General features: G+C 44.0%; 1 protein-coding gene across 1 annotated transcript in view; it reads left to right on the top strand.

Moving 5' to 3' along the window:
- Positions 1–12,500, top strand: part of tenm1 (teneurin transmembrane protein 1) — a 105,237-nt gene that overhangs the window by 12,619 nt on the left and 80,118 nt on the right. The window contains 3 exon segments of the mRNA XM_035527484.1: positions 5,990–6,033; positions 6,035–6,228; positions 10,909–11,147. Coding sequence (XP_035383377.1) covers positions 5,990–6,033; positions 6,035–6,228; positions 10,909–11,147 — 477 coding nt within the window.

Raw genomic sequence — 12,500 nt, 5'->3', positions numbered from 1 at the left:
GGACTCATATGCATGCCAGCATGCACACACACACACACACACACACACACACACACACTGCTTTTGGCAATAATAGGATGTCCTGCAGGGGCCATGATGGATTTCATCCTTCTAGAGTCAAGTGATGTATTAAAGGCTTCTCTCTCTCTCTCTCTCTCTCTCTCTGTGTGTGTGTGTGTGTGTGTGTGTGTGTGTGTGTGTGTGTGTGTGTGTGTGTGTGTGTGCGGACTAATGTGGTTCACAAAGTCCTACTACTGCATGGGCTTCTCAGTGTGTGTCTGTGTGTATGTGTGTGTGTGTATGTACGGACTAATGTGGTTCACAAAGTCCTACTACTGCATGGGCTTCTGTGTGTGTTTGTGTGTGTATGCGTGATTGTGTGTGTGTGTGTGTGTGTGTGTGTGTGTGGACTAATGTGGTTCACAAAGTCCTATTACTGCATGGGCTTCTCAGTGTGTATGTGCGTGTGTGTGTGTGTGTGTGTGTGTGTGTGTATACGGGCTAATGTGGTTCACAAAATCCTACTAATGTACAGGCTTGTGTGTGTGTGTGTGTGTGTGTGTGTGTGTGTGTGTGTGTTAAAGTTGTTAGTTTCTAATGCATCTACAAATAAACATACATCACATACAACTTTGAAACCAGATCTCAGTCAGTCTTAGTCAAACTAAGATTCCACTGTAGAGATAATCAGTGTATAAATGTTGAAGACAAAGTCCTTTGGACGTTCGATAGTCTGGTAGCGCATGCTGGAGACATACAGCCATCCTGTCTGAAGGTTGTTGTGATGTGGGTTCAGTGTCTTCACAGTTAGGGTTAGTCTTCATCAGCACCACAGTGTTTGTTTTACTAATGTTCTGATTAACTTCATCAGCACCACGGTGTTTGTTTTACCAATGTTCTGATTAACTTCATCAGCACCACGGTGTTTGTTTTACCAATGTTCTGATTAACTTCATCAGCACCACGGTGTTTGTTTTACTAATGTTCTGATTAACTTTATCAGCACCACGGTGTTTGTTTTACCAATGTTCTGATTAACTTCATCAGCACCACGGTGTTTGTTTTACCAATGTTCTGATTAACTTCATCAGCACCACGGTGTTTGTTTTATCAATGTTCTGATTAACTTCATCAGCACCACGGTGTTTGTTTTACCAATGTTCTGATTAACTTCATCAGCACCACGGTGTTTGTTTTACCAATGTTCTGATTAACTTCATCAGCACCACGGTGTTTGTTTTACCAATGTTCTGATTAACTCCTGTTGGACTTTTCAGTCAGACAGTTAGTCAGACAGTCAGTCAATCAGTGAGTGAGACAGTCAGACAGTCAGTCAGTGAGACAGTCAATTAGTGAGACAGTCAGTCAGTGAAAAATAACACACACACACACGGACCCCCCCCCCCCACACACACACACACACACACTTCACACTCTTGATCACTGGGTCTTTGACATGACGCAGCGTAGCACACCACTCCGCTCTGGAACATCCAGGAAAACAGCGTAGCCTCTGACACGTTTGACCATGGGACGATCTGGGGGGTCGTGAGAGTTCAGAGGTCAGCGTGGAAAGATTGGCATTATGTACTCACACAGAGTCTCTCTCTCTCACACACACACACACACACTCACTCACACAAACACACACACACACACAGTTACATGACAGCTTTCATTCTTTTATTACTCTCTGGGGTTTCACAGCTGAGAGGTTCACAGTTCATACCTGGAGATCTACCCCGCTACAGGGTTTAGCTCCACCCCCAGAGTTTAGCTCCACCCCCACTCCTGGAGATCTACCACCCTACAGAGTTTATTTATATTGTCTGAACTACAGTGTGTCATTCTTTTTGCATCTATCACTCTCTCTCTCTCTCTCACACACACACACACACACAAACTCTCTCTCTCACACACTCTCTCTCTCACGCTCTCACACACACACACACACACTCCCTCTATCTCTCTCTCCCCCCCACACACACACTCCCTCTCTATCTCCCCCCCACACACACACACTCTCTCTCTCTCTCTCACACACACACACACACACACACACACACACACACACACACACACACTCCTTTCTTCTTTGTCCTTCAAACAGTAGGAACATCACCTCCCTCAAGGCATCATGGTGGGAATTCTTAAGAGATCAGAGAGGTTACAGATTCTAATGATTATAAGTTGCTATGCAGTATAATAATAATAATACGCAATTTATTTCTATAATGCTTTCTAAAATAAACGTTTGCAAATAAACGTCTCTATAGTCTGTCAGTCTGTACGGTCTGAATGGTCTGTATGGTCAGTCTGTACAGTCTGTATGGTCTGTCTGTCAGTCTATACGGTGTGTATGGTCTGTCTGTACGGTCTGTCTGTTCAGTCTGTACGGTCTGTCTGTACGGTCTGTCTGTCCATCTGTTCAGTCTGTATGGTCTGTCTGTCAGTCTGTACAATCTGTGTCTGTCTGTACAGTCTGTCTGTCTGTGTCCGTCTGTGGCTTTTCAGTGTGTGATTAGATATGTAATTAATCACAGCTAATCACAGACTAATTGCCATTGATCTGTAACAACATAATTACATAATTCATTTAGACCATAAAGAAATTTATTAATTTGAGTGAGAGATAGAGATGTGTGTGTGTATGAGAGAGAGAGAGAGAGAGAGAGAGAGAGAGAGAGAGAGCATTCATGCATGTCTTTTGGTGTTTGTGTGTGTCTGTGTATGTGTGTGTGTGCTTATACATGTGTTTGAATGTGTGTGCATTTATACGTGATTGTGAGTGTATATGTGGGTGTGAGTGTGTCTATATATTTGAGTGTGCATGTGTGATGTGACTGGGTTAAAGTCTGTTTTGATCAGTAAGGTGTGTTTGTGTGTGTGTGAGTGATCTTGCAGCACTAAAGTAAAAGAGTGGGTCAATAGTCTTAAAGTGAACCCTTGGCATCAGTACAGTTCTGCTAATTTACTGCTTACAGCTATTGGTCGTGTGTGTGTGTGACCACGTCACCACAGTAACATAACACCCAGCAGGGTGAGTCGCCGTGGCAGTAGAACCTCTGACCTCCTAGTCCCATTATGCCAGGAATATAAAGCTTCCAAACTGCACCACACTTCAGTCGTCTGGAGGAAGCTACAGGGTAACGTACCCTGGAAACATCATCTCACTTAAGACACAACTAGCAAACAAAAATAGAAAAGTAAAGACAAATAAGATGAGCCAGGAGACAGACTCTCACATGTTCCTGCAGGACTGAGAGTTCAGAACACCGTTGGAAATAATGAAAAAGAAAGCATGAATAGAAATCAGTTTTGAAAACATCTTTTAAATTTCAGATCAGATCAAATGGTGTTTGACATCCACTGACATCCACTGTTTTATGTGATAATTTCATATCTAGAGAGTAAATTCTGACATGATCAAATATTCACATCAGCAAGTGACAAAGACCAACAACCTGACTAATCCACCATGGATGGGCGTATCATCTCAGTGTTGATGGGATTATCTGGTGGGGAGCACAATGTTAATCTGATGGGATTATCTGGTGGGGAGCACAATGTTAATCTGATGGGATTATCTGGTGGGGAGCACAGTGTTAATCTGATGGGATTATCTGGTGGGGAGCACAGTGTTAATCTGATGGGATTATCTGGTGGGGAGCACAGTGTTAATCTGATGGAGGGAGGAAAGCCAACAGTAGTAATTTGCTCATCGATGTGCAGTGATTTTCATAAACTCTCATGCTTTTAAATAAGATGAATGTATATGATGGTGGTCACAGACAGAGATTGAGGTTTTAATGTTGTATTTGCCTAATCCTCCTAATAAACTAATAACAAAATAAACTAAGAAGACAAACTAATAAACTAATAAAATAAACTAATCAGATAAACTAATAATAAACTAATCATCACACTGTTACCTCACTGCTGTTCTTCTGAGAATGGAAAAGCATGTTGATCAGTGTCTGTCTCTCTGTCCTTCTCTCTCTCTCTCTCTCTCTCTGTGTCTTTCTCACTCTTTACATTTACAGCACTTATCTGACGCTTTTATCCAAAGCAACTTACAACTATGACTGAGTACAACGTGAGTAATTGAGGGTTAAGGGTCTTGCTCAGGGACCCAACAGTGGCAACTTGGCAGGGGTGGTGAACCAGCAACCTTGTGATTACCTCAACCACAGACACTCCACTGCCAAAGTATATGAATAAATCAATATACTTTATAAACGTAGCACGTAGCTGTGTGTGTGTATGTGTGTGTGTGTGTGTGTGTGTGTGTATGTGTGTGTGTGTGTGTGTGTGTGTGTGTGTGTGTATATGTGTGTGTGTGTGTCTATATATATAAAGTTGCACGCTGATATCCTGTGCAGTGAGGGGGCTGTGTATGACTCTCCCAGAATTATCTGTCATCTCTCCAGATCTGTGAGTGTTTCATAGTTTAGGATCAGCTGTGAAATATCCTCTAGTTGTTTGGAATTTCTGACAGTAAAGCAGGAACTCATCTCTGTCTCCCCCTCACCACTCCCATGGTGAACACACTCCCTTCTCTCTGGACAGACTGGACACTTGTACCGGCCTTTTCTATGGCCACGATCTCTCATTCGCTCTCTCCCTCTCTCTGACACTCCATCTAGATTTTTCCTGTTTGCTTTCATAACTGTGTGATTGTGTAACCCTCATCCTCTGGCAGTACCCTGACAGCTGGTATCCTGACAGGCTGTATCCTGACAGGCGGTATCCTGACAGGCTGTATCCTGACAGGCTGTATCTAGGGGTCTGAGGCTTTGTCTGTCCACCTCCTGGTTGAATTATAATGGATGTCTGATTACATTAAGCTCAGACGTCTGATCACATAACCTACTGGCAGTGACTAAAGCTTAATACATTACTATAGACCAAAGAAGGTAAATTTAATCTCAAAAACAATTTAAAATCAATCTAATTCAATTACTACCACTCATAGGAAATGTAGAATGTGTAGGGGGAATATGGAGGAAGTTTAACAGCGTGGCTATCAGATGTGCTTCTGTCTGCTGCAGACACGGCTCTGTTTCTGTTCTCTTAACGAACGAGGGAGTCGTACTCTAAAACCTTTAACCTCTCTCTCTATCTCTCTCTCTCTCCATGTTTCCCTCTGTTTCATGAGTGTGAAGACATTTATGAAAAGGGTTCATGGTGAGGAAGCGGATTTGTTCAGCTTCAGAAGCTCCTCTGTTCCTACAGCATCTTCTTCCTCACACTCTGTGTTTACGGGCGGCGTTACAGACGGCTACAGGCTTACAGAACTAATCACACACATCAACAAATATATTATTATTATCGTGATCAGAATAATGCAGACTGAAAAGATTAAAATTGTCTCGGCTAAGAGCCTTTGACTTAAAAGGTGGTTTTAAGGAATAATTAATGGAACAGAAAGAAAACAAGTGTGAGAGTGTGATGTGTGAGTGTGTGTGTGTGTGTGTGTGTGTGTGTGTGTGTGTGTGTGTGTGTGCGTGTGTGCGTGTGTGTATGTACACAAAATAAGTAACTATCAAAAATGCTTTTTCTCCCTCTTCCTCCTGCTCCTTCTCTCTCTCTCTCTCTCCCTCTCTCTCTCTCTCTCCCTCTCTCTCTCTCTCTCTCTCTCTCTGCTCTCTCTCTCTCTCTCCCTCTCTCTCTCTCTCTCAATTTTCTATTACATTTTCAGTTCAAGGTAGCTTAGCTGCCATGACTATACCAGGTACAGCGTTTCCAAAGCAAAGAATTTGGAATTTAACGTGATGAATGTCACAATATAAATAAATAAATGACATTTAATTACTAAATTAAAATAATAATTTTACTAGTAATAAAAACTAGTAAATATACTAAATATTATTAAAATAAAGTTCTATATTAATATATATAAAGTAAATATATGAATAGAAGAAAGACGGATGTGGTGGGTGTAGTTGGTCACCTCTCTCTCTCTCTCTCTCTCTCTCTCTCTCTCTAGATCTAGCTTCAAGCCCCATTGGTCGGTTTGCGTTCAGGCCCCTCCCCCCCCCCGCCCCCTCCCCCTCACGCGTGTACGTGTGTGCGGCCCGTCTCCTCCATCGTCCCTGAGCTCGTCCAGAGGAACACGCTGCCGTCCCACAGCCCCCAGACTGACCCCACCTCCAAGACCGCCCCAGACGCCACTGACCCCGCCCAGAACACCTGGACCCTCAACAGAAACATACCCCTAGAGACCAGGTTAGTAACACACACACACACGCACACACACGCACACACGGATGTGTGCGAGAGAGAAGGAGAGTGAGATAACGGGGTGTGAAGGGTGATGAAGGGATGACCTGAGTGAAAGAGAGAAATGGAAAAATAAATAAAAGATGAGAAGAAAGGAAACGAGGATGTGTGTGTATGTGTGTGTGTGTGCGTGTGCGCGTGTGTGAGTGTGTGTGTGTGTGGGGGGGGGTGTGTGTGCAGTCAGCTCTTTCTCCCCTTTCTACTGTTTCCACAGAATATTCAAGAACATTTCTGAATATCAGTCCAGTTTAATAGTCCAGAGACCTGCAGCATTTCCAGGAGAAGGGTGGAGCTAAACTCTGTGGGGTGGTTGATGGTGCCTTTGTGGTTACTTTACAATCAGGCTCATGTCTGCTGATCTGTCAGCTTCTCCAAAATTAAGTTTCTAAATTAAAAGTTGGATCGATGCTCCAGTACAGTGTCCACACTCACCTCATCAACATAACTCATCAGCTTCGGTCAACACTGATTTAATCGATGCACGATGTGCGTAGTTTTTCTCATCGCTGTCAATCAAAATGTGCAGAGAAGATTTGCCTCATAAGCATAAATGGACTGAGGATTGCTGCTGATCTGGTTGCCATGACGCCAGGTGTTTAGCTTCCGTGATCTGCTTGGTTCTCCCTCTCCATCAACCACACGTTTAAATTATTTATTATTTCTAAATTCCAATGGTTCCTTTGATGCATTTTTTTATCAGGGTTTTTCATCACCAGGGAGTAGTTTGTTTGTTTTCTTTGTACCATAAACAAAAGAGCATTTGTTTATTTGTGATTTGTTTATTTGTTGCTCTACCAAAGGAACATCATGCTCTGTTCACTTTAGCCTGCGGACTTTGATATTTCTTTAAACAGTAGCAGAGAGCTGAGACAGATAACGAGGTTTATTCTGAGAGCAGGAAAAGACAGTTGCCAACCGGTTAATCTTTTCACAGTAGTTTTTGTTCTTTCTCTCCCTCATTTCTCTCTCCCTCTCTGCACCTCTCTCTCTCTCTCTCTCTCACTCCCTCTCTCTCTCCCTCTCTGCACCTCTCTCTCTCTCTCACTCTCTCCCTCCCTCTCTCCCTCTCTGCACCTCTCTCTCTCTCTCACTCTCTCCCTCCCTCTCTCCCTCTCTGCACCTCTCTCTCTCTCTCTCTCACTCCCTCCCTCTCTCCCTCTCTGCACCTCTCTCTCTCTCTCTCTCTCACTCCCTCCCTCTCTCCCTCTCTGCACCTCTCTCTCTCTCTCACTCTCTCCCTCCCTCTCTCTCTCACGCTCTCTGTAAGATATGTTGTTGTTCTGGTCATTACAGAGGTGTGTGTGTGTGTGTGTGTGTGTGTGTGTGTGTGTCACAGTGTGAGCCGAGCTCGTCTGCCTGTGATCGTCATCTCATGTGGATTTTACTATCCAGGTTCCCTAGAGCTGCGTTAGCATGCTGTCACCTGGGGTTGCTCTGTCGTGTCATCACATCACAAAGCCATGATCTTTCTGTAACTTACGTAACCATACGTGAATGAGTTATTGTTCAGTGTACCAAACACAAGTGTACCAAATACCAGTTACAAGTGTCCCAAATACCGATTACAAGTGTACCAATTACAAGTGTACCAAATACCAAATACCAGTGTACCAAATACCAGTGTGTAACGTTGAGCAGTGAGGAGGTGGACATGTGTGGAGAAGAGTGAGATTTATGGGCAAATCCAAAATCTGAGTCGTAGTAGTCTAGAGTCATATTACCAACACGGAGAGCACGCGAATACATGACCAACCAAACCACACAAAAGCAAACAGGGGAACCAGGCTATAACAGATAACCAAGACCAAGGCCACAAAGCAGGGCTTAAATACATGAACTAAACATGGGACAGGAGGAAACGAAACTATGGCATAGAACTAAAATACACAAGACAGGGAAAACATGGAACACAGAAGCTGGGAGGGACTGATTGTGACAGTAGACTCCCCCTGAAAGTGCACAACACCAGGAACCACCAAACATAACAGGACTAGAACAAGATACCAACAGGAACAGAACGGAGAAGACACGGAATAGGGACAGGAACCATATGAGACTCAGGACCTGACAGGCCAGAAACAGGAACCGAACACGGGACACGACGAGGAGCAGGCACTGGAACAACAGCAGACACAGAAACCGGGACAGCAGGAGAAGACTGACCAGGACAAGAACCAGGAGCCGAAGGAACAGGAGCGACAGGAAAAGGAGCAGCAGGAGCAGGAGCAGGAACAGAAACAGACTACAGACAACAACAGCGCCAGGAGGGAGGACAAGGATTACAAAAATGCAAAACAGACCAGGACAGAAACAAACGGAGACACAGGAACCGGAACGGGCACAGGAGCAAAAACAAACCAGGCAACGAAGAAGACAAAAACAGCAGAGACACAGGAGGTAGATGGGAGGAGGAGACACAAACCAGGGCAGGATGGGGAGTGAGCATGAAGCCTTCAAACCAGGAGGCAGGTCTGAGGACATGGAAGAGACTGGAGAAATAGCAGTGGCAGCCTGTCGCGGCACAGGAGAGCTTCGAGGAGCAACCTCTGGGACAGGCCTGGCAGGAGGCACAAGGGCTCATGGAGTGGCTTCTTCCACTCCAGGAACAGAAACCGGTGGGTCCGTTCAGCGGCGGCGGGTCCAACAGTTCCAGATGCTGGGCCACAGGAACAGACCTGGTAACAGGAGGGGCGGCATCCGCTATGCCAGGAACCGGATCAGGACGGGCGGCGTCTCCCACGCCGGGAACCGGAACTGGATCAAGACGGGCAGCGTCTCCTGTGCTGGTAACTGGAACTGGATCAGGACGGGCGATGTCTCTCGCACCAGGAACAGGATCAGGTTGGGTGACCCTGGAGGAACACACAGATACAGAACCCTCTTAGCTGCTCTCAAGGCGCATATGGACTATGGAGAACTCGCGTTTGCGCTTGAGCACCCACCGAGTGACGGTAGACAGGTTATCTGTGCATTCACTCTGCCTACTCACGTCATGCGCTGCAGGCTGATCCCCCCTGCAGCGCTGCTCAACACGGGCTTACTTGAGATCTCATCATCATCAAAATAAATGTTTTCCGGGAACGACGAGATGCCCGTGTTCCCGCAGTGACGGGGGATTTGCGGTCTCTGGTTTGGTGGCACTGAGATGTAATGAACCCGGACTGTGTAGAAACAGCTGGAGTATCGTCCCAGCGGAACAACCACCTCCCAGAGTTTCACTCTCTCGCTGCATCCTTGTTGGGCTGTTCAGTCTGTAACAGTAAGCGGTGAGGAGGACACACGTGCAATATTTTTTAGGGCAAATCCAGAGTCGTAGTCAGAGTAGTACAGGGTCATATTACCAACACGGAGAGCACAGAGATATGTGATCAACCAAAACACACGAAAGCAAATGGGAAACAGGCTATAACAGATATGAGGAAAACGTGGGGCTAAGAAACACCAAGCCTAGGACACACGGAGTACAAACTTACGGGGATACAGAGACGGGCTTTCAAAAACATTCAGACATTAAACCAAACACAATGAACCTAACACACGCATTCAAATAAACACCTAAATGCAATGAAGTAAACACTGAACAACCAAGACCAAGGCCACAAAGCAGGGTTTAAATACATGAACTAAACATGGGACAGGAGAAAACGAAACTATGGCATAAAACTAAAATACACAAGACAAGGAAAACATGGAACACGGAAGATGGGAGGGACTGATTGTGACAAAGTGTACCAAATACCAAACACAAGTGTACCAAATACCAAACACAAGTGTACCAAATACCAATTACCAGTGTACCAAATACCAAATACACGTATACCAAATACCAAATTCCAGTGCACCAAATACAAGTTTACCAAATACCAGTGTACCAAATTCCAGTGCACCAAATTCCAGTGTACCAAATACCAGTGCACCAAATTCCAGTGTACCAAATACCAGATATGAGTGTATCAAATACAAATAAAGCTGTTTGCTGGACGTGTTTCTTCCCTTCTGGGTGTAGAAATCTGGTTGATGTTTAAGGTCTCTCACCTGAACAGATTTGGAGATAATAATTACATTTGGACAAATGCACTCTGCTGTATGTTTAAATAATCCATGCTTTTGAGGCCCATCTTAAATACACGTGATGATATGGCCTTTTGAGAGCAGCCACTTAAATACAATTAATAGCTTAATTAATCCTTGACATATTATCTGTAGTCAAATGAACCTCCAAAGCTAAATGACCATAATTAACCATTGCGTGAGACGTGTACCACGGCTGTAATTAACAACCCGAACACTATCAGAACTCAATATGATGTTCACCTGCTGGTGTAGCTCTCTCTCTCTCTCTCTGTTTATCTGTCTCTGATTTTGTTTCTCCTTTTCTGTCTATCCTCTTCATCAGTGATTAGAATTTTATGTATCACATAGTTCTCTATTATAATATCCTATATCGGTATCATGAATCAAATAATTAATATGAATAAAATTTAACCTCATTTATTTCTACGCATAGGGATTTATTAATAATAATAATAATAATAACAAAAAATGTTTGCTCAAATGTTATTGGTGATTACATGATAACTAATATTAATTGACTGATACTGTTATTTCCACTTCCTGTTTCTCTAGGCACTTCCTGTTCAAGCATGGCTCTGGTTCATCAACGCTGTTCAGTGCTACCAATCAGAACTACCCGCTGACATCCAGTACGGTGTATTCCCCGCCCCCGAGGCCCTTACCCAGAACCCCCCTGTCGCGGCCTCTGTTCTCCTTCAGTAAGCCGCACCGCTGTTGTAACTGGCGGTGCGCAGCTCTCAGTGCTAGCGCCATCACGCTAACACTCGCACTCCTGCTAACCTACATCATCGGTGAGCACCTTCCTGCCCGCGCTGGGCGCAGTAATGTCAGTATCTCTCTCCTCTCTTTCTCCCTCTTCTTTGCTCTGTTCAAATTCAAATAGCTTTTGGGGCATGAATATTTAATTATATATATATATATATATATATATATATATATATATATATATATATATATATATATATATATATACAGAAAAAAAGTGTTAAACGTGTTTGCCCCCTTCCTGATATCTTAGTTTTTGTTTGTCACACTGTCAAATGTTTCAGATCATCAAACAAATTTAAATATTACACAAAGATAACACAAGTAAACACAAAATGCAGTTTTTAAATGAAGGTTTTTATTATTAGGGGGAAAAAAATCCAAACCTACATGGCTCTGTGTGAAAAAGTGATTGGCCCCCCTGTTAAAACATACATTAACTGTGGTTTATCACATCTTTGGAAAGCTGAGTTCAATTTCTCTAGCCACACCAAGGCCTGATTACTGCCACGCCTGTTCTCAATCAAGAAATCACTTAAATAGGACCTGCCTATTTAAGTAGACCAAAAGAACCTTAAAAACTAGACAGCATGCTGCGATCCAAAGGAATTCAGGAACAAATGAGATACAAATTGAGATCTATCAGTCTGGAAAAGGTTATAAAGCCATTTCTAAAGCTTTGGGACTCCAGCGAACAACAGTGAGAGCCATTATCCACAAATGGCGAAAACATAGAACAGTAGTGAATCTTCCCAGGAGTGGCGGGCCGACCAAAATGACCCCAAGAGCGCAGCGACGACTCATCCAAGAGGTCCCAAAAGACCCCACAACAACGTCCATAGAACTGCAGGCCTCACTTGCCGCAGTTAAGGTCAGTGTTCATGACTCCACCATAAGAGACTGGGCAAAAATGGCCTGCATGGCAGAGTTCCCAGATGCTGCTGAGCAAAAAGAACATAAAGGCTCATCCCAGTTTTGCCAGAAAACATCTTGATGATCCCCAAGACTTTTTGGGAAAATACTCTGTGGACTGACGAGACAAAAGCTGAACTATTTGGAAGGTGTATGTCCCATTACATCTGGCGTAAAAGTAACACAGCATTTCAGAAAAGGAACATCATACCAACAGTAAAATATGCTGGTGGTAGTGTGATGGTCTGGGGCTCTTTTGCTGCTTCAGGACCTGGAAGACTTGCTGTGGTAAATGGAACCATGAATCTGCTGTCTACCAAAAAATCCTGAAGGAGAATGTCTGGCCATCTGTTCGTGACGGCAAGCTGAAGCGCACTTGGGTTCTGCAGCAGGACAATGATCCAAAACACACCAGCAAGTCCACCTCTGAATGGCTTAAGAAAAACAAAATGAAGACTTGAGTTGCC

The sequence above is a fragment of the Electrophorus electricus genome, chromosome 6 (assembly GCF_013358815.1).
Source record: "Electrophorus electricus isolate fEleEle1 chromosome 6, fEleEle1.pri, whole genome shotgun sequence".
Taxonomy (NCBI): domain Eukaryota; kingdom Metazoa; phylum Chordata; class Actinopteri; order Gymnotiformes; family Gymnotidae; genus Electrophorus; species Electrophorus electricus.
Note: the sequence above shows the minus strand (reverse complement) of the source record. Positions and strands in the feature narration are given on the sequence as shown.